General features: G+C 51.2%; 2 protein-coding genes across 15 annotated transcripts; one reads left to right on the forward strand and one right to left on the reverse strand.

Moving 5' to 3' along the window:
• Positions 1-274: 274 nt before the first annotated feature.
• Positions 275-13,725, reverse strand: SLC38A5 (solute carrier family 38 member 5). Of its 6 annotated transcripts, none has more exons than XM_019823762.3 (16): positions 13,618-13,717; positions 8,111-8,164; positions 7,955-8,030; positions 7,419-7,534; positions 7,241-7,314; positions 6,523-6,615; positions 6,320-6,398; positions 4,525-4,607; positions 3,955-4,013; positions 3,720-3,857; positions 3,429-3,508; positions 2,686-2,786; positions 2,315-2,430; positions 1,386-1,530; positions 1,188-1,291; positions 275-724 (listed from the first exon to the last, which is right to left on the reverse strand). In XM_019823762.3, exons 2-16 carry the CDS (start codon positions 8,161-8,163, stop codon positions 623-625), a joined length of 1,419 nt encoding a protein of 472 aa, XP_019679321.1. In that variant the 5' UTR covers position 8,164; positions 13,618-13,717; the 3' UTR covers positions 275-622. The 6 variants fall into 6 exon arrangements, with proteins under 6 accessions (XP_019679321.1, XP_006943763.1, XP_044906902.1 ...); XM_006943701.3 differs by lacking the exon at positions 13,618-13,717 and adding an exon at positions 9,605-9,697; XM_045050967.1 differs by lacking the exon at positions 13,618-13,717 and adding an exon at positions 9,128-9,148.
• Positions 13,726-15,873: 2,148 nt separating this feature from the next.
• Positions 15,874-25,729, forward strand: FTSJ1 (FtsJ RNA 2'-O-methyltransferase 1). Of its 9 annotated transcripts, none has more exons than XM_045050853.1 (13): positions 15,874-16,153; positions 17,975-18,132; positions 18,372-18,441; positions 18,547-18,637; positions 18,969-19,047; positions 20,648-20,700; positions 20,786-20,839; positions 20,926-21,028; positions 21,132-21,215; positions 21,900-22,003; positions 22,090-22,287; positions 22,495-22,536; positions 25,148-25,729. In XM_045050853.1, the coding sequence occupies exons 2-12, from the start codon at positions 17,997-17,999 to the stop codon at positions 22,525-22,527; spliced, it is 1,005 nt and encodes a 334-aa protein (XP_044906788.1). In that variant the 5' UTR covers positions 15,874-16,153; positions 17,975-17,996; the 3' UTR covers positions 22,528-22,536; positions 25,148-25,729. The 9 variants fall into 9 exon arrangements, with proteins under 9 accessions (XP_044906788.1, XP_044906787.1, XP_019679326.1 ...); XM_045050852.1 differs by having other exon boundaries at positions 15,875-16,153; positions 17,961-18,132; XM_045050854.1 differs by lacking the exon at positions 15,874-16,153 and adding an exon at positions 16,166-16,305 and having other exon boundaries at positions 17,961-18,132.
• The last annotated feature ends 407 nt before the right edge of the window (positions 25,730-26,136 follow it).

The following is a 26,136-nucleotide window of genomic DNA, read 5'->3' on the forward strand; positions in this document are numbered from 1 at the left end:
TGCTAGAACACCAACTATAGGGATTATTGTCTGCTTGATTCAACCCCAGCACCTAGAACAGTGCCTGGAACCCAGTAGGCTCTCAACAGGTTTCTTGAGTGAGGAAGTGAATGGAACAATGAGTTGAGTAGCAAGTTACTGAAGGAGCGGAGAAGTGAGTGAATACTTGAGAGCCAGTTCAGCCCTACTGTCAGGGCCTTAGTTTACCCCTGTCTGAACCTAGGCAGGCTCCCCCAAGAAGACTTAGAAACAGATGAGAAGGCTGAGACCAGAGTTGCAATGCAGCATCTTTATTCTTCCCCTTTAGCTCGAGGGTGATCCTGACAAACAGCTTCTGCCAAGAGAGGCAGAAAGGACTGGGCTGGGCAGGGATTCCCCAAAGACCTGGTCTCCTCCTCCTCCCATGGTGTTGGGCTTAGGGCCATGATCCAAGCTCAGCATCCCTGGGGAGGAGGGAAGTGGACCACTCTGCAACCTCTGCAGCCCCCTACCTCCAACAGCCATGATAATGGGAACCAGCCACCTCCACACAACAGGCAGGAGGGACCCAGGAGAGGGGCCCCATCTTCCTCCACGTGCACAGGAGCATGCGCACAGGGGCCCAGGGAGGAGCAGGGCATGGTCAGTGTCCAGACACAGGGCTCTGGCCTGTGGCCCAGTTGGCAAACATAAAGCCTAGACTGATTGCCATGAAGAGGACCCCCAGGAGACCAAAACACAGAGCCTGTGGATGAGAGGGAGACAAGATGCAGTTGGTTGGGTCTCCACACCAGAGCTCCTCCTGAGAATGTCCCTCTAGCCCTCCATCCCCTCCAGAGTGCCCCATGCATTCCAGACCCTCCTGCTCCCTCCCCTTCCTCAAAACCAGCCCCTTCCTAAGAATTCTTCTTTCATCCTTCTAGAACACTTCAGAGAGTACTCTCCTATATCCTCCTTGAAAGTGCTCCTGACCCTCTTCAAATAGTACTCCTTCTGTTGTCTGTAGAATGCTCCCTCTGTCTTTGCAGACCCTGCTGGTACTCTGTCTGCTCAGCCCCTTTCTAAGACAATCTCCTTCATTCTTCCAGACCACCTGCTCCCTTCCCCCCAGCCCCCTCTTGAAAATGTTCTTTTTATCTCTGGCCATCCAGGAGTGCTCTCTCCTCAGAATTCTCCCTCTTCCCCCAACCCTCTCCTGGAATGCTCACCTGGATCTTAGGCCAGGAGTAGAGGGGCTCCACCTCAGTTGGTACAATGCGGAGGTAGAAGATGCTAGGAAGGATGAAGATGAGGCTAGGGGCTGAAGTGGACCCTGAAGGACAAGCAGGAGGGACAGAAGCCAATGTAAGTTTGGGGTACCAGGCCCGTATTAGGTGGGGTCTGGGATTGGGGTTAGGGGTACTAACCAATAACCCCAAAGATATCCCGGATGGTTGGCACACAAATGACAAGAACATTGACCAAGACAAGCAGGATCAGGGCTATGGCCACGTGTCGTGGCCAGCTGAAGTCTCTGCTTGGGAAGAACAGCTGCTGCAGGGCCCGGCGGATCTGTGGTCAGAGTAGGGCAGGACACCAGTCAGGGCCCACGTGCTGCCTCCCCACTCCATGCGGTCATCTGACTTTAACTCCACCCTCCATCTGAGCACCCATCGTGCCTCCACCCTGTGTGAGATGCCTGATTCCCCCTCCATCTGACTATCTACATGTCCCCCTCGTCTGACCACCCATCGGTGCCTCCACCTTCTGAATGAGTATCCCACCGCCCTTCTGACGATCCATGTGTCTTCCTTCTGTCTGATCACCCATCGATGCTTCTACCCACTATCTGAAATCTCTGCCTCCCTGTCTGACCACCCTCTTGTCCTTCCATTCTGTCTTAGATCCCTGCCTCTCTTTTGCCATCTGACTACCTCAGCCTCCCTTCTCTGTCTGAGAGCCTTGGCCCCCCCTTATACCTCACTACTTCTGCCTCCACTCTTTTTCTGTCCATCCCTGTTTCTTCATTCTGAGTGTCCATCTCTATGCCTCTACCCTGTCTGAGTATTCCTGCCTCCCTCTTCTGTCTGGCCAGACATCTGTGCCCCCTCCCTCCAACTGACTACCCCTCTCCCTCTCATTCTCTCTGCCCTGACATCTATCCCCCATCTGTCTGACCATCTATTTTTGCGTTCTCTGTCCATCTGCCAACTTTGCCTTCCCTATCTGTCTATCCCTGCCTCCTCCATCCATAAATCCACTCCTATCTCCACCCCCCAGTCAGACATCCATGCCTATGCCTTCTACATCCATCCACATCCCTCCACTCCATGGGCCCACCCTCAACCCCACGCACAGGGAACAGCACAACTGGCACAGTGAGAGTCACGGCGAGCAGCACTGCCAGGCGCACACAAAGGATGAGCAGGTCCTGCTGGCTGTACATGTGCAGCATCTCCGCCTCCACGCTATCTGGGATGTGGGACATGGGACATGGGATGCAGGATGTAGTGGGAGCACTAGGACCAGTGTCCCAGAAACACAAACTCATACACACACACACACACACACACACACACACAACAAAATCTACATGTGTGATGTGCACCCTCTGTTTGGAAACCGATGGGTCCAGTGCACGGAGGAAAAGCACTCAGGTTCCTGCCCCAGCAGTCTGCCCACTCCCCACTCCAGCCCCCACCCAACCCTGGCCCCAGCCCCACTCACTGTAAAAGGTGAGGTATCCAAAGGTCGCAGTAAGCCCATACATGCAGAACATGGCCCCAATGGACACGTTGGCCACAGCCTGCATTCTGTGCTTGGAGGGCCTGAGTCATAGAGGTTATGGAACTGTCATTCCCAGACCCCTGGACTTGGTACAGGCGCTTCCAAAGTAGCCTGCACTCTCCAGAGTCCCCTTGTTCCTGAGCTGACATTCAGCTGGTACATGCTGGGATGCCCATCTCTACCTCCCCTGTGTGATTAGCCACGCCTCCCTCTGTCCAGCCATCTCACCCCATATGACCATCCTTGTCCATCTCCTCTGTCTGCCCATCTTTGCCTTTCCCTCACATCTGACCATCCATGCTGTGCCCCCATCTGATCATCCACACATCCCCCTACCATATAATCCCTGCTCCCTCTTTTGTTCACCCATCCCCCATTCTATCTCCCCATCCCCATCTCCTCATCCCCATCCACGTATACTACACCCTCTTTCTGATCATTCCTGCCTCCCCACTCTGTCCATTCACACTTGTACAGGATGTTAAAAGTAGAATATTTAAGCCCTAATCAGTAAAAAGTCACCGCCCTGCATTCCCCAAGGCCACTTCAACCGCCCCCCACCACCGGCACCAAATAGCCACCATCAAGCTACAGTACAAGGACCACTTGAGGGGCTGTCGGACATTATGACTCTCCTACCAGTTTCTGGCCCATCACATATGCCCACTTGCCTGCCCACTCACCGGCAGAGCTCTGTGTAGATGGGTAGCACCTCAGGGTGACAGACGAAGGCAAAAGCCATAATGGGCACCGTGTAGAACATCTAGGGGAATGGCCCAAGTACATGAGGTTAGAGCCTACAGGGTTATATCCCCTCCTCATCCGCCTGACCCCACCATATAAGACACCATATAAGACACATGGAAGCCCCCCGATATCTGATGCCCAGCTCCACTGTGAACAGAGTGGACCATGTGACGGGACCAGAGGGCCTAAGTGTGGTGCAAGCTCCAAACACATGCCTGCACACCCACCTGTGAGTCAACTGTGAACATATGGGCCTCACAGCTTCTGTTGAGTCCCTGGATGGGAAGGGCCGTAGGGTTCTTGCTCTCCACTTCCGTCTCATTGAGACCTACAGGACAGCCAAGCTGGAACTTCTTATAGATGACCTGGGGGAGGGTGGGGAAGCGAGGTCATGGGGAAGGCTATGACCCAATGTTCCAAACTCTTGCTTCACTTTTTCATGTTCTTCTCTTTCAGACTCACCGAGATGAGAAAAAACAGCATACAGGTCAAAGAGAGACCGCTGGTATATCCCAGGTAGCCTGCAAGAGGTAATATAGAGAGCCTCAGAGGGGCGCCTGGGTGGCGCAGTCGGTTAAGCGTCCGACTTCAGCCAGGTCACAATCTCACGGTCCGGGAGTTCGAGCCCCGCGTCAGGCTCTGGGCTGATGGCTCAGAGCCTGGAGCCTGTTTCCGATCCTGTGTCTCCCTCTCTCTCTGCCCCTCCCCCGTTCATGCTCTGTCTCTCTCTGTCCCAAAAAAAAAAAAAAAACGTTGAGAGAGCCTCAGAAATCCAGGGACTCCCTACAGCAAATATCAAGCCCCAGTTTGGCCTTCAAGGCTACCTCACCCCAGTTAGGCCACATGTTGCACAAGCTTTTACTTCTTCCTGAACCAGCCTCCTCTCCACAGCAAACTCCTATTTATCTGTTAAAACCCACATCAAATAAGCTCACCCCTGGTATTCCATAGCCCTTGAAAATGGGGATTTTCTCAATCTGGCTCCCTTTTTCTGACTCCACTATCCAATGAACAACACAGGAAGCCTCTTACCCAAGTGTCTCATGAGGGCCAGTGGCAGGATGATTAACACACTGACAATGATGATGAGGAGGTTTCCCTTCAAGAACCAGCCCCTAGGGAGACAGGCAAACACAGTGACTAGCTGCCTGCCAAAGAAAACTGTCAGGCAGACAGTCATAAACGACAGCCGGACACACAGATTTCTACCTGCAGTCAGGGGAGGTGAGCTGACGTCTCAGCTGTGAGAAGCCATTCAGGTGGTCACAGTGACAAATGGCACAATAGGATTGACAGAAACAACCAGACTGATTCTCAGACTGTCAGTCAGACACTGTCAGAGGGACACAGCTAAGAAAGAACACACGCACAGCTGGACAAAACTGTGCCATCAGACTCGCCAGCAGACATACAACCAGATGGGCAGAAAATGCCCCAAATCAGTGAGACTCACACAGTCCAACACAGAGTACCAGACACAGAGTGAGTCATGACCCTGGTGTGTCTGACAGGCAGAACAACAGTCTGATGATCTGGTAGTCAGGCAATGATGCAAAGTCAGACAAGAAGTCAGGAACACACACATGTGGTTTTTTGAACAGGTCAAGGTTTGTCGAATATCTAAAAGTAGCCAGGCCAACTTGGCCATATAGCCAAAGACCGAACTAGAGACAAAATCAGCCAGCTGGCTATACTGTTGGAACCAAGTTCAAAAAAAGAGTGGAAACTGTACAGATATTGGAGGGAGGTACCCAGGTAAGACAGTTACACAAAATCAGCTGAAAAACTGCTCATTTGTTCAAAGGAATTTTATTAATTGCCTGCTATGTTCCAGGCATTCACACACTATCTCATACACACAGTTACACAGAAATAAACCAACAAAGCACCACTGGCCATATATATACAGTGGGAGATAATTATAATAATTAGACACACCTAGTCACACAGATTATCAGATACCTAAATGGCTTCAGAATGAAACCAAAGATCTAACAGGATACACAGAGTCAGCCATTATATACAAACAACTGAACAGATTTAGCTAGCAGATGGATCCAAAATCAAACATACAGTCAACTAGACGCATACGCAGAACATCAGTCAAACACACACGGCTGGAACCATAGTACAGAGGACATATAGTCAGAGTAGAGGATCACACACACTCAGCCAGAGAGAATTTGCCAGAAAAAAATGGTTGCCAAATTAAACACACAGGTGGGATTCTACTGGAACATACAGTTGGAGCAAATCACATATACGTAGTTGGCACCACAGTCCGCTGCACACACACGGTTGCAGTTAGTGACCGTGCACTTCGAGCTAGACAGATTTCCGCCAGCCTGATGGACCCTTAATCAAACAGAATCTGCTGGACAGGGAAAGTCAGAGTAAGCAAATGTCAAACACACATGGTTGGGATCACAGCATTCAGAACACAGCTGTAGTCAGTTGTCATACAGCTGGCCACAGAACCTGCCAGTACAGCAGTCCAGAACCAAATCCACAGAGTTTAGGTCTACTCGATATGTACAGTCGCCTGGTCAGTATCAGAGTGTACTGGACATACGGAGTCGGCTACCCAACAGAATCAGCCAGAACAAGTCACAAAAATCAACGCGTGGTCTGCTGTATAGTCAGATCAACGGTCACACTTTCTGTCGGCATCATAATATGTTAAGAATCACAGTCTGACCAGACTGGCCAGCCCAACAATCTCTGAACACCGAGGAGTCAACTGAGCACAGAGTTGAAGATGGCAGCCAGACCGCACAGGTAGAGTCAGTGGCCTGCAGGCCAGAGCTAAGGGGTGTTTCTCACTCACCCCTCAGGGTCCATTTCCAAGAAGGTGCCGATAACCAGAGGGAGTTCGGATTTGATGATGAACAGGTAACTGGACATGGCTGGTGCAGGTGGGGGGAGGTATAAGCAGAAGGATTCCCCTCATCCTCCCAGCCCAGCCTGAGGAAGCCCACCCCACCTCACCCTCTTCCCCCAAGCTGATCCCCTACCTCCCAGAGTCCTCACCCCCAACATTGTGCAGACAGATCACCGCAGCCACCACGACTTTCCCTGCAGGCCCCAGCGCCCTCTGTCCCAGCTGCTCATAGGCTCGGATGCCTGGGGTAGGGAGACAGGAAGGAATGCGCTGTGGGTCCAGGAGGCTAGGCAAGGGGTAAGGAACTGGGTGGGGGGTGGAGGGGAGCAGTTGAGGGTCAGGGAGCTGACGAACTGGGGCTTGGGGTAATTGGATCTCATTGATGGAAGCTGGAGATGAGGGTTAAGCAGTTAACTTGGGCTGGGCTTGCAGTGGAGCCTGGGAGGTGGGAATCTGTGACCAGAGAAAAGGTTGGGGACCAAATGTGGGTAGTGGGTCGTGGGATTCTTGGGTTGTGAAGCTGGCTTCCACAATTAGGGGGAGCTGGAGACTGAGGAGTGGAGGTGAGAGGTGGAGTAATCTGGGTGTGGGGAGGGTCTGAGAAATGAGGTTTGACGCCAGACTGAGGGTGAGGGGTGAGGATTGAGAAGAGGAGATCTGGGAGCCCAGATAAGTTCTGAAGGCCAAGGTGCGGTTTGAGGTCTGGAGTCCAGGGAGTTAAGTATGGGGTCTGGGGTCCTGGGTCCAGGATCTGGGATCCATGTGGTACTTTCAGAATCTAGGGTTTGGGCTGAGGTCTAGGGTCTCAGGTCAGAGGGGTAGATCCAGAGTCTGGGGTCCAAGATCTGCGTTGAGCTCTGGCCTTACCTACAACACCGGCACAGGTCAGCAGGAGATGGATGGAATATGAAGATAGAAACGCAATGCATAGCAGCAGGGCCCTGTGGCAGATGGCACAGCTCAGACTTGGCCCCCAGGCCTCCTGCATGTCCCACACAGCACCCCTACCCCCTGGCCCAGGCCACCCCGGCCGCCCAAAACTCACAAGAAGAAGAGGACCCCTGTGTGAGCCATGGCATAGGCCAGTCCCAGGATGCCACTGCCCATGATGGCGTTGCTGAGATTGAACACGGACATTCCAAACGATGTCTTCCCTTCGAACTGCAGGTAAGGGCCAGGCCGGGCACACATGGGGAAGGAGATCAGGTAACGGGACCAGCGCTGGGGCCCAGGAAAGACTAGGGGAGAAGTGACCAGGGCGGGGAGAAGCCCAGAAAGGACTATAGGACGGAAACTAGGAAGGAAAAAAAAGTGGAAGCCAGGGAGAAGCTGGGGAAGCAAGAGCTAGGAAGGAAGAACTAGGAGGAACTTTGGAGGGGAGCAGCTGGAAATGGAGAGGAACAGGGGAGGAGGGCGGAGCAGCCACCAGAGGCAAAACAGCGAGGGAGGAGAGTGGCTGGGGGGCCAGAGCGGCTGGGGACAGGAAATAGCCAGGCAGGGAACCCCTGGGAAGAGGGAACAGTAGGGGAAGAGATGAGCTGGGCAAGGTGCAGCCAGGACAGATCCTGTGAGGTCACTCACATCCATGAACTCGATTGGCTTCCTCCCAGGAGCAGGAGGATGGCTGGGCAGGAAGCCCTCGCGTTCCTGCCTGTAGCTGGAGAAGGCAGGGAAATTGGGGCTGGTGAGAGGGTAATCCTGACCTCTAACCTTTGTCCCCCTGGGCCCCCGACTCACCCCAGAGCATCCGCAGGGAGGGCTCCGTTCATCTTTGGGTCCTGAAGTTCCATCCTGTGGGCAGAGAAATGGGGGTGGGGATCAGAGATGGGGGGGGGCTACAAAGTAGGGAGAGCTAGATGAATAGGGTAGGGGGTCAGACAGAGACAGATGGAGAAACAGAAACAGAGGTGAGGCAAGGGGAACAGGAACAGAGGGATGAGAGAGACTGAGAGATAAATGGAGAGACTCGAAGACAACAGTGAGAGGACGACAGAAAGAGATGGGAGGCAGAGAAGGGAATCGGAGGGGGAGGGATGCCAACAGTTACTCAGACAGGCAGAAAAAGAGGGCAGCGAGAGACAAATAGAGGGGGAGAGGGGCAGAGACTGAGAGAGAAAGAGAGAGAGAGAGAGAGACCGACCCCACAGCAGACGAGATGGCCATTTGGAGCTGGGATAGCCTGTCCTTCCAGAACCCACACTCACTCTGTCTCTCTTACTGTCTCTTTCCTTGCCACCTCCCCCGGCCCCCCCCCTTCCCTCCACCCTCACCGCTTGGCCAAGCCTCTTACTCCTTACAGGGACACGTGTCGGCCCAGCTGCCCCACCCCTCCTAACGCCCCCTACCCCCCCCTCCCGGCCTGGGCCCCGAGCCTGAGCCCAGAGCTGATGCAAGCTGTTGCAGGAGCTGGAGGTGGGGGGCCAACTTGGTGACCTTAACCCCCCACCCCCACCCCATGCTGCAAACTGCCCTCCGCCACAACTCTGAATATCCTCACTAGAGGCCAAAGACAATTCTCCAATCAGAGCCTCCTTCCAGGGATAGAAGTGACCCAGGGACCCCCACTTAATCCCCCTTTTAGGGATTAGATTAGTATTTTTCTCAGACCCCTGTCAAGTCCTAAACACTCGTTCTTCTGGCAGAAATAACTTTAGAGACACTTCCAGACTTAAGATCCTTCTTGGTCTTGGGGTGTCTCAGGAACCTGCTCTGAGCCCTAATCTCCCCCTCCTGACGATGAGCTATCTCAGAAACCTGCATCAAAAGCTCCATCCCAAGGCCTGATGTGTTTCCTGGGGTGGAGGTGCTCCAGGAGGGGCCCCTATCTTCTGGATGGAGTGTCTCTGAAGATACCCCCTCACCCCGCGCGCGCGCGCGCGCGCCCAGAGCTCACTTCCTGGGAGTGCAGTATCTCAGAAACTCCCATTCAAGGTCCCCATCATTGCTAAAAGTGCCTCTGGGAAACCCCCTCCCCAAGCCCCTACTCCCCTTCCTGGGAAGGGGAGGGCTCTCCAAGAGTCCCATCCTCAGTCGCGAGCACTCTCTGGAGACTCTCAATCACTTCTGAATTCACTTCCTGGGAGCTAGGTACCATTCAATTCTCCACTAGGGCTAAAAATGTCTCCAGGGGAACCCCCCTCCCCGGAGGTTCCCCCAGAGAACCTCTCCCAGGATCCCCACTCATGCCTCGGGGTCTCCGGAGCCCCAACCCGGCCAGTATCCCCTCCTCACCTCCCTGCTCCTCTCAGCTCCTGAAGCCACCGTAACTCACTAGGGCTCTGGGACCCCACGGCCCCGGCAAGGCTCCCCTTCAGCGGACCCTGCCCCCGCCCCGCCCCGTGGCCAATCAGCTCCTCCGCGCTTGCTAGGTGGCTAATCAGCGCAGCCCGCGCCGCATCTGGCCCGCGGATTATTTTTTTTTTCTAGGAAGAACTTTTAATTTTAATTCAGTTTCCCTCCATCTGGCTCTCGGCTGAGGACAGGGGGTGGGGGAGGAGGGCGCCCTCCTTCACCTGCACCCACGTGGAGAGAGACAGAGGTGTGTGGGGGCCTTGGGTAGGGGGAGGTGGACAGAAAGATTGAGGGGGTAGATCCACACTTAGAAGGACATGCAGGCAGAGGCAACTGACTCAGGGATCAGACACACGGAGGATGCAGAGAGGAGAGACAGACATCGTAAGGGAAACGATCACAAATAGAGAAAGGCGGGCAGGCGACACAATACAGGGACAGACAACAGAGAGGGCAGAAAGACAGCCATGTTGAGGAGTGGTCGATAGGCAGAGGGGCAGCCATGGGGAAAAAAAAGAGAGGTGCAGACAGACTCAGAAGCAGACGGGGGAGGGGGGGAGGCCTCCTCAGAAGCATCTGGAGGAAGGCGACAGGCAGTCAGGCCCAGTAATAAACAGGAGACGCAACTGGCAGACAGACAGGTGGACACAGCCAGACACATCCCCAGAGGCTGGGAACAGACACACCAGCAGAGAGAGACAAGGGGAAAGAGGGAGTGGTTGAGGTAGGGAGACACCTAGAGGGACAGATGACGACAGGCAGAGGGAGAGTCAGATTCAGGCAGAGGGACAGACAGGGTAGATGGACAGACCTGGGAGCGGCAGTGCGACAGGTGCAGGAAGACACAGCCAGGCCACTATGGGCTGACCTCAGAGAGAGAGCCTAGCTTAGGCAAAAAAAAGTGCTGGACCCCAGCCCAGGCATTGGGTGGGGATTGTCCACACCCTAACTGAGGAGCCCCACTGTCTGTCTGTCTGTCTGCCTTCTATGTGGGTCTGTCTGTTCACTCTCATCCAAGCATGTGACAGGCATGTCTGTCCCAGGCAAAGCATGTGTCTCCTGCACAGAGTCAGGAGGATCGGACTTGGGGTCCGGGCCCAACTCCACTGGGCTGCTTGAGGCCCTGGTGGACAAGAGGCCTCTGTCTGGGCCTCTTCACCCTCCTGCCCATCCCCCACAGGGAGCACAGAATTCCCGGAAAGGCCAGGGGCTGGCTGGGGCTTCAAAGCTAGCCTAGATGCCCCCACCCTACCCGCAGTCGGAGGAGGGTGAGGGATGGGGCGGTTACTTCCCCCGCAGCAGGAGAGAACACTCAGGGGTCACAACCCCATCCAGGGGCTCAGAGGTAGAGGCCGCCTCACCCATCACCCACAGAAGCACAAACTTGCACGCAGACTCACAGCCACACACAGAGAATATGGGCTGACATAAGAACACTCACAGACTGCGCACGGAGAGCCCAGGTCACATTGAGAGTACAGTCACATACTCAACAGCCACACCAAAAGACTCACTATTCCAGGTATCATCACCCCCAGCCTCAGCGTCGCGTCCAGAGAACACAGACCGACACGCGATGGGCTCGTGCTGATTTACAGCCCCTCTAGACTCATGGACATCATCACCCAGGGACTCAACAGCCATACCCTAGGGAGCCGACAGGCAAATCGCACACAGACTCACAGCTGCACACAGAGCACACAAATATGATTTCCTACAGCCGACAACATCATGCGTGGGCCCAGTGTCTCACAAATCAAATCAGAAGAGACACATATAGGGGTGCACAAACAGGGAAAGCAGGGAGGCAGAGAGTACACTGTCATTACAAAGGGGGAAATCCAGAAAATACATCTCAAACTGCATGGAGATGAAACAAAGGAACCAGAGAGTACACAAACAGCAGCACCAAAAGAAACACACACACCTACACTAGCTCACCACAGACAGACACAAACAGGGTGTCAGAGAAGAAAGGCACACAGACACAGGAGACACACGCCTACGGGCAAGACAAACACACTCAGCGCCCATCAGCATTACGAAGGAGACACGTAAACACCCAAGGAACATACACACGACCCCATAGAGACGAACTGCGCAAACAGACCACCGTTGCCATAGTGACACACCCAGTTGCCATAAAGGGAACACAGGAGTTGGACAGGCAGCCATGGTCACAAGATACACCCAGGCAAGTTGCATAGGAAGACACAAGTGGAGCTCACATACGTGTGTTTGTGGCTGAGAACATGTACAGGCAGATGAGATACATTGAGGATATTCAAATACACACACACACACACACACACACACACACACACACCACAGAGTCTCCCCTTGTCTATCCCGGCCTATTCTGATGTCTCTCTCCTCTCATGGTCCTCCTCCCCCTAGAGCCATTACACATCTGTGCTAGAGGCTGGCCAGGGAAAGAGACACCTGTTGGCAGAGGCCTTGGCCTACCTGGCTATGGTATGTGTGGCGGGTGGGGTTGGGGGGGGGTGGAGGCTAGGCAGATGTCTAGATTTCAAGAGAAGTCTGAAGCGTCCTGCCCAAAAAAGCTAGTATACCTTGGACAACAAACAGATACCCCCATCCACCACCTCCCAGCAGCAATGTCCTGCCCTGATCATTCCCTGGCCCTCCAATATTGCCCAGTGCAGGGCCGCCAGGCACACAGCAGGTGCTCAATAAATGCCACTTATCAAGTGCCATATTATCATCATTCTTATTTTTATTTCTGCCAAGTGAACTCTTCTCCGGGAGGGACGAACCTGCACCCAGCTCCGCACCCTATAGCTTAGCTAAGTTTCAGGGCACTGAAAATGGCAAGTGTTCAACATATGCTGGTAGGAGGGAAAACAAAGGGAAAGGGAAATCTGGCTGCGGAGGGAGGGCAGCTTGCTTTAGAAGGAACAGATGTCTTTAAGCTTGACCAAGGCCTTGAGACTGTGCCAGGGATAAGAATGCTTTGTTAATTCACCGAAGTAAGGTCCTTTCTCGGGGTCATTTAAGGCTTTTGTTGGTTCAGTAAAGCAGACCCTTGTGTGACGTTTGGGATTCCTATCGAGTCTATTAAAAGTCGGCTTGGGTTCCTGTCGGTTCTTATAAGCAGATCCCTGCTTTTCATTAAAACAGGTCACTGCTCAGCAGCCTTCAGGGGAGGGAGCCACAGAGCAAAGCAGTTAACACCAAGAGCTTTCCCCGCTCTGCCACTTACTAGCTGTGTGGCCTGGAGCATATTCTGAAACCTCTCTGTCTCAGCTTCCCCCCGCGGCATAGTAACACCTAACTCTTAGGGCCCCTGGGAAAACCCGAGTGAATTAACACAGGTAAAGCGCTGAGAACAATGCCTGACACACAGTAATTGCTCAATAACATATTTGTGAAAGGAATTAATGAATTCTTCTCCGCCTGTGAATGCAACCCCCTACTGGGCTGCATTTAGGATTCTAATCTCCCCTTTCAGGCAGGCTCCCCACTGAGAGACTCTTCCGTCCCTCAAAGCAGCCCCGGGGCAGCAAGGCTTTTTTGAGTCTGTGTCTAGTCCCCTGCACCTGGACCACCCCTGTCTTTCCCTCCCCCGGTTAGATGCCCTCCGGTACAGAACTGGCCTGGCAGCTCCCAGCTCCTTGACCTCTTCAGGAGGCTGAGGGGAGGACACCTTTACACTCAGTGGGGTGCCGGGTGGGAGCTGCAGGCCGACACCCTACTTCGGGAAAAGCCTGGGGAGTTCAGAGCCTGGATCCTGTCCCCCAATTCCCCCGGGCCCTGCTGGAGGAAGCAAGTTTCTTTGCAAAAAATTAAACATCCTCTTTGTGAGAGGCAAGAAAACAGGACGTGGGAAGCATCCCACAGGGTGAACATGGGCCCCCAATGCCTGGCACCCCCTCCTCTCTGTGGAGCAGAGGCCAGGTGGCTTGAACCCTTGCTTTCTCACACTTGCTCACCTCTGCAGGGGAGCCGTTGTTCCCACCGCCCCACAAGGCCCTGGAGCGCTGCCACCAGCTCTTGCTTCCTCCCTGGCTCTCGGGACTCCTCCAGGAAGTGCTTTCTCCGTGTCTCTGCTTGTCTGTCCACAACTCCCAGGGCCTGGCATAAATGCAGAGCGCACCACTGAGGAAAGAATAAAGGACCAAGGCAACAAAAGCGTGGATTCAACAAACATCTACTGCATGCCACCTGTATGCCAGGCCCTGTTCCAGGGTCGGGAGGCAGCGGTGAAAGGGACAGAACAAAATTCCCACCTAGTGAAGCTCATATTTCTAAGGAATGATGAATCAATCGTTCAGTTCTTTGAATACTCACCAAGCTTGTTCTCACTTCAGGGTCTGCACTCGGTGTTGCCTGTGCCTGGAATGCTCTTCCTCCAAGTATCCCTAGGGTGCGTTTCCCTTTAGGTCTCAGCTCAAATGCCACCTCCTCAGAGAAGCCCTCCCTGACTATGCTGTCTAAAAGAAAAATTCGGGGCACCTGGGTGGCTCCGTCGGTTAAGCGTCCGACTCTTGGTTTCGGCTCAGGTCATGATCTCACAGTTCGTGAGTCTGAGCCCTGCATGGGGCTCTGTGCTGACAGTGCGGAGCCTGCTTGGGATTCTCTGTCTCCCCCTCCCTCCGTCCCTCCCCTGCTTGCTGTCCATCTCCCTCTCAAAATAAATAAATAAACTTTAAAAAATAAATAAAATAAAAGAGCAACTCAAATCCTCTGCTACTCTCCATCGCTTTCACCCTACTTTATTATTCATCATGGATTTTATCACCACCTGACAAACATTATATATTTACATACACGATAGTATGTTTAATTTAGTACAGTTATTTTACTAAGTAAATGTATATAGATACCAGCGTATTTATATATATCAGCATACACATTTACATATTATATGCATAAGACATGTGTATTATATGTACATGATACAAAATGCATAAATAGGTTATATATTTTCTTATATTTACATGTAACAGTATATTTATATTTATTATATTTCTTACTAACATATAACTTATATACTAGTGGATGTTATACATCACTATATTTCTATATAATCACATACATATCAAGCAGCACATATGTTTATATACCTAATGTAATCTATATTCTCCCTATATATCTACAACCTGGGGATAATTACAGTAACTTCTTCATGTGGTTGTTATAAGGATTAAAATGAGTTCAAGGAAAGAATTCAGCAGTGCACTGGAGCCAAGCACAGGTTTGCAGACTGCTTGTTCCATTTTCAGGAATCCTGTCAACCAGTTGGTAAAGAGCTATTGTTTAAAATGAAATAATATAAACTTACAATTAAATAAGTTAGTTTTTTTAAAAGGTGATATTCAAAACTCGTCACTTCCTGATTATTTTACTACATTTCATTCTTTATGCTCTTGAGGAAATTTACCTCTATTTGAACTGTATGGTAGAAATATTACATAATGGTGCACTACCGCCATCTCTTCCGAACTCTGTGTTCCGTGACTACACTTTGGTAATTTAAAATCTGACAAGACGATACTATGGAAACCATGTAAAACTGGCAAATGTGAGAAATCAGGGCTTCCCCCCCCTTTCCCCCCGCCCAGAGAATCGCTTGTTAGTCATTTACCAGCACATCACTGAGAGCACTTTAGGTGCTTTGGCACATTGTAAACGCTATAATGAATGTTTCCATTATTCTATTTGCTTGTGCACTGAGTCGCATGATCTTTTTTTGTGGGTCGAAGTTCAAAACGTTTGAAGAACACAGAATTACAAAAGGACAGACGCTGTGCTAAAGTACACGCATTTAATCCTCCCAATAACTCTGTGAAGCCTATATTAGTGATCCCCATTTTACAGAGGGAGAAACTGAAGTTCTGAAAGGGTACAATTGAAGCAGCGCTATGAATTGGCTGACGTGGATTCGAATTTTGGCGCACAGCGGTTTCAGCGCTTTCGCGCACTAAATTAACGCACTTTCCTCACTCTCACGTTTGCGACCCTAGCAGTAACTTCACCTCGCGCCACGCCTAAAAGGAATGGGTGCCGTCGTGCTCGTTGCATCTTGGGAAATGTAGTCCCCAGTGAACCCGACGGTCCAAAAACACGAGGGGCGGGGAGTAAAGCGATCTTAGCCTTGGAACAGAAGAGTCCGTTCTTGAGCCTCGCGACATTTCGGCGTCCCGGTGCGCGATTTCAGCGGCTTGGGTCTTGCCCGTTGCATGCTGGGAACGGCAGTCCGCGAGACCGGCTACGTCGACACAAGATGACGGGGCTCACGTCGTACGTTCAGGTTGGCCCCGCGTCGCGCCGGAGCCTTCGCGTTCCGCGATGACAGGCCCCCCACGCTGTGGGGGCCCTTAGGCATGCGCGACAGGCATTCGGGTTGACTGAGAACACAAACTGAATCAGCCTTGCGACTTTTGGCCGGTCTGCGCTCTCGCCGAGGCTCGGGCTGCTCACGGACCGGTCTCCTTCGTCCCCCTTCTCCCCACTCCGAAAGCTAAGGTAGGCCCTGGGGTGCGGAGGATGGGGGTCCAGGCCGAGACGGTTGAGGCACACCTGCTCTGTCCCGCCGACGAGGGAAGGAGAGAAGTTCGCCTTCCGTGCTGCAGCCGCGTAGACTGGGCGCCTGGTGCCGGGTGGGCTCCAGACCCAAGGTTTGTCTTTAGAAGGGAACCGCTGTGCGGGGTGGACGGAGGGGTGAGGGTGGGGACTCAGGGGTCCAGATATCGGCGGAGCCTCCTTGAGTGGGGTCCGGTGGTCCCAATGGGGACATGGACGTTGAGGTAATGATGCGAGATCCGGAGTGTGGCCAGAGGACTGTTTAACGGAGGGGGCGGGTAGGTCGCATGAGAGTAATGAAGGTCTGATGGGCGTGTTACCGGGGAATCAGTGGGGGCTAATAGGAGTGTTTTAGTCAACATGCTCACGGGGGCGGGGGTGTGTTCATTGATTAACGAAGGGATAGTAGAATGGACAACTAGAAAGAAATTGGATAATTGGAGGTAGATGGGGTGTGATCTGTGATCCCTGAGGGATTGCTGGACGTGTGGTATTAAACAGGTTCATGAAGAGCGGCAGGCGATAGTAATCAAAAGGATAATGGTGAAGCAGTGGAGGGGATAATAGAGGCCAGTGGGAGTCATGATCAAGGAACTAATGGGGTCAGTGATCAAAGAAAAGTGAATGAGAGGTTGAAGGTGGGTTGTAGTCACGGGCTTTAGGTAACCACGGCATGATAATTGTGGAATTAATGGGAACAGAGTGAGCAAAGGGAGGGTAATAGTAAGCTGCTGGGTGTGATCATCAAGTGATTATTGATTGGGCGCTTGGGTGGCTCAGTTGGTTAAGCATCTGACTCTTGGTTTTGGCTCACATGATCTCACAGTTCATGGGTTCGGGCCCCACGACAGGTTCTTCACTGACAGCGGGGAGCCTGCTTGTGAATCTCTGTCTCCCTCCCTCTCTGACCCTCCCTGGCTTGTGCGGCTCGCTCGCTCTCAAAAAAAGAAATAAAAATTTAAAACTTAAAAAGGTGATTATTGAGGGGGCAAGGTGGGCATTGAGGGAGAATGGGGAACTGATGGATGGTCATCAGGGATTAACGTGGTAATGAAGGGATTACAGGGGACTAATGGTGTGATATATGAGGGATCAGTTGGAGGGCTGAGTTAATGGGAGCTGATAAATCATAGTCACCGAGAGCTTAATGGGGAGTTAATAGGCCATGATCCTCTATGTATTAATGGAGGTTGATAAGGATGTAGTAATAAAGGAGTTACTGGGGACCTAATCATTTCGGGATTAATGGGGAATGGTGTGGAGAGAGATTAAGGGGGTGAGGAGTACAAGGAGGTAGTATTAGGATAACGAGGGTGAAAGCAAGGGATTGACAGCAGGACGATAGGGCTGTGTGAATCTAGGGGCCATGAAGACAGCTGGGGAGATGGTCAGTGAGATGTTAATGGTGGGTGGAGAAGGGTTCAAAGTGAGAGTTGTGGGGCTAAGTGTGTGCAGCATGGGTGGCAGCAGTGGGAGGTCAACAGGGTCAGTAATGGGTCATCTAGAAGTGTTGGGTTTGGGGGATCTGTGGGGTGAGTGGGGGGATCTTTGAGGGAGCAGTAGAGCCTTAGAATTCAGTGATGGGGTCCCTCGGGCCTTGTGAGGTCAGTGGGGTCAGTGACCAGGCTCCACTTTTCCCATCTGCTGAGTGAGCTGTCATGGGGCTCATGGGGAGTTTGTGTGGTTCTCACTGCCCTGCAGAAATAGGTGGTAGCCCACTCACCCAGTTACTGATATAGGGCGGCATCAGCTTACTGTTGGCAGGTCCCTGGGCAAACAGCGTGAGATGGGACGGACATCAAAGGACAAGCGGGATGTCTACTACCGCCTGGCCAAGGAGAATGGCTGGCGTGCCCGCAGTGCCTTCAAGCTGCTACAACTTGATGAGGAATTCCAACTCTTCCAAGGTCCCCACCTGGCGGGCGAGTCACCGGGGGATGGGGTGGGCAAAGGGAATGGACAAGTGGGCCATGTCTGCAGAGCTTCCTGTGGTAGGTGGGCTGACGTGGAGAGTCTGTGGGACAGGGGACAGGTAGGAAGAGGGACAGGTGCTTGAAAGGAGTTGGGCATGGATAGAATGTGGGAGAGGGGTGAACTTTGCAGGGCTCGAGGTTGGGGAGGTGGGTGCAACTGACCACTACACCTTCCTGTGTGTGTTCAGGCGTGACACGGGCAGTTGACCTGTGTGCAGCCCCGGGCAGCTGGAGCCAGGTGCTGAGCCAGAAAATTGGGTGAGTGTGGAGTCCCAGATGGGGTGGCCGGGAGGGGAGGGTAGGCCAGGTCAGGGATGAGCCAGGAGTGAAAACCGGGTTGACATGGGCCCATGCTGTCTGCAGGGGTCAGGGCTCCGGCCATGTGGTGGCTGTGGACCTTCAGGCGATGGCTCCATTACCAGGTGTGTTACAGATCCAAGGGGACATCACCCAGGTAAGAGCATGGCTGGGGGCGTTGGGGTATATCTGGGGCGAGAGCCCCTCCAACCTGGGGGCTATGGAGAGTGGAAAAGGAAGAGCAAGAGAGCATAACCTGAGAGAAGCCAGAGAGAGCGTAGCAGTGGAGAAACAAGATCCGGCAGGTCGTCATCGCAGAGACAGCCAGAAATGACAGTACTAGGTCCCGAGAGATGGAGCCCAGTCTTAGACCGGCAAAGCCTGACGGTCTGGCTGACCCAGGGTTGCTGGCTAGGGCCGTGGGCAGGTGGGGTAAGAGGGCTGCGGACAGGGGGCCTGGGACCACTCATCCTCCCTCTCTTCCATAGCTGTCCACTGCCAAGGAGATCATCCAGCACTTTGAGGGCTGCCCCGCGGACCTAGTGGTGTGCGACGGGGCTCCCGATGGTAAACAGCAGGGGTTGGGAGGCCAGGCGGGGGCCCTGTGTGTGTCCTCCTCTGTGGCTCCCACCTCTGTTGGCTTCTTCACTATTTCAGCTACTCCCTGCCTCTCCCCTCTACTCTCAGCTGTTCCCCGCATCTAGTAACTTCTCCCTACCCCTGCTTCCTGGTCTCTGCCTCTCTCTCCACACCGTACCATTTTGGTTTTGTCTGTTATCTCCCCTTCCCTTTGCTCATCTCTCACCTGCAATTGTCTATTTCTATTGTACTATGTGTTCATTCATTTTTTTTCAGTCAGCCATTCATTCAGTGCACATTTATTGAGCGCCCGTTGTGTGTCGGGCACTGTTCTACACATGGGAAAAATATTTGTGAATAAAATTCCACTAATCTGATCTCATAGACCTGATGTTCTAGTGGAAGCATATGGAAAAGAAACAAATGATAGCCATGTAGCATGTGAAGAGGTGAGTGGTACCATGAGGAAATCAATGAAAAGGAGGAGGAGACAGGAAGTGCCTGTTGGAATTTTAAGTAAAGTGGATGGGAAGGCCCCCCCCACCCTGACTTTAACACAGAGACGTAAAGGAGGTGAGAGAGTAGGTCAAGGGCATATCTGGAGAAAGAACAATCTGGGCAAGAGGACCAGCCAGTGCAAAGTCCCCAAGGTAGGAGCGTGTTGGGCATGTATGAGGAATAGCGAGGATATCAGTGTGGTTGGATCAGAGTGAGGGGAGAGTGGTAGGAGGTGAGGTCAGAGAGTTGACAGAGGGCAAGATCCCGTGTGGGTCCTTGTGGGCCACAGTGAGGACTGTGGCTTTTTCACTGAGATGAGAGCTCAGAGGAAACCAGGAGAGGGTTGTGAGCAGAGGACGGCCATGCCTGACTCAGGTTGTAACAGGATCCCTTTGGCTGCTGTGAACAGTGTGAGGGTCGGAGGGAGGAGGCCACGGCAGTAGTCCAGGGAAGCAATGACAGTGGTAGCGGTGGTGGAGACGGGAAGAGGGTTGATCCAGGAGATCTTTTGAAAGTACAGCCGACCAGACTTGCTAATATTTGAACGTGGATGTGAGGAGAGAATGGAAGGTGTATGGTACTAAGGCTTTTGGCTGGAACAGCTGGAAGGATCGGATGAGATGGGGAAGATGGTGTAAGGAGTGGAGTTTGAGCAGGCAGGTCAGGAGTCTGGTCTTGGACATGTTGAGTCTGATCTATAGTCAGGCGTTCAGGGGAGCAGTCTGGGTTGGAGGTAGAAGTGATGGTAATGGTACTCGTGTAGGAATGCCTGGCTGGCTCAGGCAGTAGGGCGTGCGACTCTTGATCTTGGGGTTGTAAGTTCGAACCCCATGTTGGATGTGGAGATTACTTTAAAAAATAAAATCTTTGAAAACAAATTAATGATACTTATGTGTAAGGTTGTTTTGAAAATTAAAATGAGTAAAGGTTGGGAGGTCAAAATAAGCCTCCAGTTGGCAGATATTACTTTGCAAGCAGAACCTTAGCAGTGAAAGAGCCTGGGATATGCTTTTAGCATTCTGACTTCTCTGGGACAGGAAGATGGCCAGAACTTGGATGGCTCCCCCTAACACTGTTCCTCTTGCTGCAGTAACTGGCCTCCACGATGTTGATGAGTATATGCAGGCCCAGCTCCTCCTAGCTGTGAGTAACCTTGGCTGCCCCTGCCTCAGTTTGGACCCCTCATGCCCGTCTCCACCTCAGCCTTAGCCATTTGTCCCACCCACAGGCTCTGAACATTGCTACACACGTCTTGAAGCCAGGGGGCTGCTTTGTAGCCAAGGTAAGTCTCAGAGAACCTGGTGAGGGGTCAAGAGAGGTCCTCAAGGGCCGCCCTCATGCCTTCATCTCTGCCTCCTCCCCCTACAGATCTTCCGAGGCCGGGATGTGACTTTGATCTACAGCCAGCTGCGTGTCTTCTTCTCCAGTGTGCTGTGTGCCAAGCCCAGGAGCAGCCGCAACTCCAGCATAGGTCAGTGGGGTGGAAAGGCCGGGCAGGTGGATTCGCGTCTTGGGGACACATCCTGTGCAGGGCAGAGGCAGCAGTCTCCCCTCACTCCACCTTCCACCCACAGAGGCCTTCGCTGTCTGTCAGGGTTATGACCCCCCTGCAGGCTTCCTTCCGGACCTGACAAAGCCCCTGCTGGACCACTCATACGGTGAGAGCCAGAGCCCTGGGCCTCTCCCTGGGGAGACTTCTGCCCCCTTATGGAATTTCTATCTCAGGAGGGCCCTCAGCCCCACCCCTTGGTGGAAACTTACCCTTTGTTGAAATTCTGTCCCAAGATGATCCTTAGCCCCACCGTGTGGTAGAAATTCCACCCCTGTATGGATGTTTTGTCCTAGGAGGACCTTCATCCTGGTCCTCTAAGGGTTACTGTCAAGTCTGGTGAACATTCTGTCCTGAGTCCTGCCCCAGTGGAGATTCCTCCTACCTCAGATTCTAGCCTAGGAAGACTCGGTCATGCCCACAGGTGGATACTGCACCCCTGCATAAGAATTTTGCCCCGAGAGAGTCTTTAGCCTGGTCCACAGTGGGAAAAGGCACAGAGTCTGCTCTTAAGCACGCTTGAGTGAGACAGAGTTCAGGCAGCGTATGGTAGAATGGCAGGTGGATATAAGTGCAGTGTGAGGAAAGCAGGGGAAGGTGATATTTTAGAACAGGTGATCATGGAGGGCTTTCCTAAGGAGGTGATCTGAACCAAATGAAGTATTCCTGGTGAAGGAGTGTGAGAGTAGCTGGTAGATACATGGGGAAGACTCTGAACCCTTGCTGTAGCCCAAGTCCTAACTGGTCCCAGGCATCCCAGCCCTGTCCTGTCTTACTTCTCCCTGCTTGTCAGATCCAGACTTCAACCAATTAGATGGACCCACTCGCATCATTGTGCCATTTGTGACCTGTGGGGACCTGAGCTCCTATGATTCAGACCGCAGTTACCCACTGGACGTGAGTGCCTGACCAACAGTAGGTGGATGGGGGCTCTGTCCTAGGTTCCCAGGTCCTCACCGTCCCCCCACCATGTGTCCCTGCAGCTGGAGGACGGCTCAGAGTACAAGTACACTCCACCCACGCAGCCCCCCATCTCACCACCGTACCAGGAGGCCTGCACGTTGAAGAAGAAAGGGCGGCTGGCCAAGGAGATCCGCCCCCAGGACTGCCCCATCAGCACTGTAGACGCGATGCCCCAGCCCCTGGCTGCTCCACAGCGCCACACCCTGCTGCCCTCTGAGGTCTGGAAACACGTGTCCCTGAGCCCAGTGACACCCCCCCACCCCAGCTTTAACTGCACCTTGTTCTACGCCCAGATCACATGATTTCTGGGGCCAAAACACTCCTCCCTGCCTCCTAAGAGCTATAAAAATCAGTGGGTAAGACCAAGTCTACTGAATGGAAAAGCTTAGGCAAGTATCTGAGTCCTTTTTCTTTTTCTTGGGTAGGTGGAAGACAATGGAATGAATTGTTCGCCTTAATACATTCAGGTAAATTTGCCTTTTTATCTAAGAGTTTGAGTAAAGGGCACCTTCAAGAAAAAGCTCAGTAAAATTTCACCTTTGAAATTTTTACTTCAACTGGTAAGATTTCAGTCAGCCAGCCTTTACAAAGTGCCTGATGCTGTGTGCCAGGAACTGCTTTAAGCATTTTACATATTGAGGTATTGAGTAAACATTTATTAAGCACATGCTGTTTGCTGGGCATTGTTCCAGGTTGGGAGATAGAGCAGGGAACAAAACAGGCAAAACTCCTGGCCCTCATGGATCTTCTAGATTGGGAAAGAGGTAATAAAAACAGCTTATGAGTGCAGGAGTTTCTACACATGCATACACATGGACACACCCACTACATACACACACACATATATATATATACGTGCACATTTATAGCTCGCATTTCCCTGTAGCTTGAATTGTAACATTGTATATATACACAGGTGTATTATACACACACACACACACACACACATACATATATGAAGGTAATATGGGATATGAAATTTTTTTTAAGTTTTTTTATTTTGAGAGAGCATGAGCAGGGGAGAGGCAGAGAGAGGGAGAGAGAGAATCCCAAGCAGGCTCCACACTGTCAGCACAGAGCCCGACACGGGGTTTGAATGAGTCAGATGCTTATCCAACTGAGCCACCCAGGCACCCCTGAATATGTTTTTAAATAAAGTAGGGTAAAGAGAATCAGGAATTCTAGGAGTGCCAGTTTGCAGCTTTTAAAAGGGTTGCCACGGAAGGGCTCGCTGAGGTAATGTCTGAGCAAAGACCTGAAGGAAGATGAGGCAGGGGATCCGTGTGTTTATCTAGGGGAAGAGCGTTCCACGGAGAGGAAATAGCACATCCAAAGACCCTGAGGTGGAACCATGCCTGGTGTATGAGGCAGCAGTGAGGGGCCAGTTTGCCTGTAGCAGAGTGGGCTAAACCTGTCTGTGCTGGAGGACTCCTCATCTTCGGGAAGTCATGTTAGAGGAAGTCCCTTTCTGACACTGGCATAGCAGGTTTTTAGACCAAGTCTTCTGTTAAAAAAAAGAAATGAGAGGTGCCTGGGTGGCTCAGTCACTTAAGCGTCCAACTCTTGATTTCAGCTCAGGTCATGATCTCATGGTGCATGAGCTTGAGCCCCACCTCAGGCTCCGCACTAATGGGCTCTAATTTAATGACACAGAGCCTACTTGGGATTCTCTCTCTCTCTTTCTCTCTCTCTCTCTCTCTCTCTCAAAAATAAATAAATGAAATTTAGAATCCTTTTTTAAAAAAAGAAGCAAAAAGGATACCTTTTTAAAAATGAAACAGTGATGGGGCGCCTGGGTGGCTCAGTCGGTTGAGCGTCCGACTCAGCTCAGGTCATGATCTCATGGTCTGTGAGTTCGAGCCCCGCGTGGGGCTCTGTGCTGACAGCTTGGAGCCTGGAGCCTGCTTCGGATTCTGTGTCTCCCTCTCTCTCTGACCCACCCCCGTTCATGCTCTGTCTCTCTCTGTCTCAAAAATAAATAATAAAACATTAAAAAAATTTTTTTAAATGAAACAGTGAATCACAGTGGAAAAACATTATTTGCCATCCCTATATATAATATCCTCTATATTAAAAAGCTCCTATAGGGGCACCTGGGTGGCTCGGTGGCTTAAGCGTCTGACTTCAGCTTAGGTCATGATCTCACAGTTCACAAGTATAAGCCCCACATGGGGCTCTGTGCTGACAGCTCAGAGCCTGGAGCCTTCTTCGGATTCTGTGTCTCCCTCCCTCTCTGCCCCTCCCCTGCTCACTCTCATAAAATTTCTGTCTCTCTTTCTCTCTCTCTCAAAAATAAAATATTTAAAAAAAATTTTTTGAAGAAAATAGAATAGCTAACAAGCACATCAAAAGCTGTCTCTCAGGGAAATGCAAGCTAAAACTAAGATGATTGGCAATACTAAGTGTCCAGAAGAACATGCAACAATAGAAACCCTCATATATACCAGTGGCAGCATAAAATGGTATGGCCACCATGGGAAATCGTTAGCCATTGTCTAAAGCTACATGTGTGCTAGTTACACTCCTGAGAAATAAGTACTGGAATTCCTAGCGGGCACTATTTGTACGCCCAGACAAGATAGAGCCCAAACATCCATTGACTATAGAATGGATCATTAAATCACAGTATATTCAGGAGCCCCTGGGTGGCTCAGTCAGTTAAGCAGCTGACTTCAGCTCGGGTCATGATCTTGCGGTTCGTGAGTTGGAGCCCCACATCAGGCTCTGTGCTGACAGCTTGGAGACTGGAGCCTGCTTCGGATTCTGGGTCTCCCTCTCTGCCCCTCCCCCACTCACACTCTGTCTCTCTCTTTCAAAAATAAATAAACATTAAAAAAATAAATCATGGTATATTCACAGCAGAGAAGTACACAGCAATGAAAACATTCTACAGCTATAAAAAAATAACACCATGTCACTCATTAAACTGAACGTATATAAAACATTTGTGTATTTGTTAAGGTTCACAATAGAAATGGGGGAAAAGTCACAAAACTGTTAGTACCTGCACCAACGATCATTACAGTAGAAGAAAGTGGGAAATGTACTTGTTAAAACTTTCTTTCTCCTTGGTTTTAGTTAGCTGGCAATCTGATATAACTCGGAAGCTGTTTGCTGTCAGGAAAATGAGAACTGGCATTGATGAACTTGTTTTCAAAAATCTCATCATCGGGTCCTGAGCATCCGAGTGGGAACCTGCAACAACCACCATGAACACAGCAAGGAAAGAAACATCACGGAACGCCTGTCTGTGCTGCAGAGGGGATTCTTGAGCCAGGTCTTGCCCCCTCTCTCAGTCTTTCCAGGGGCATCCTGGTTATGTCCAGAATTCACCCCCAAAACAGGGATTCTTAACCCAGATAGAAATCAGGGTATCTGTGAACATAACGGAGGAAAATATTACATCTTTATTTTCACTAATACTGAACTGAAATTTCACTAATATAACTGAAATGTAGCTTTACCCCCAAATACAAATGCTGGCAACAATTCACAATACTAAAAGCGGTGCCTGTACCTTCCCACCAATACAAATCAGTTCCTTTTTAATGTTGAGGTTTTTGCAGGCATCTTGAAATCCTGTTCACGTTTATCACTACTTTGAATTATAGAAGATCTTATAATTTGATGTTCTAATAAAAAAGTCAATATATTACTGTATCCCAGTATTGTTTCATTTGAATGTATATAGTAATATTTTTCCCATTGAGGTATAATTGACAATAACATTATATAAATTTAAAGTATACAACTGAATTTGATACGTACCTAACAGTAAGTTAACATGAATCACCTCATGGTTACAAATTATTTTCTTGTGATAGGAGCTTTTAAGATCTAGTCTCTTAGAACTTTTCACATATACAATATTGATAATTCTAGTCACTATGCAGTACATTATATCCCTGAACTTATATGTATAACTCCAAGTTTGTACCTTTTTTGACTACCTTCACCCATTTTGCCCCCTGTCCCTGGTGACCACTGATTTGTTGTATGTTTCCTCGAGTTTGGTTTTTTTAGATTCCACATGTAAGTGAGATCTTCACTTCCCAGTATTTGTCTTT

The sequence above is a fragment of the Felis catus genome, chromosome X, assembly GCF_018350175.1.
Source record: "Felis catus isolate Fca126 chromosome X, F.catus_Fca126_mat1.0, whole genome shotgun sequence".
In the NCBI taxonomy this organism is placed as follows: Eukaryota; Metazoa; Chordata; class Mammalia; order Carnivora; family Felidae; genus Felis; species Felis catus.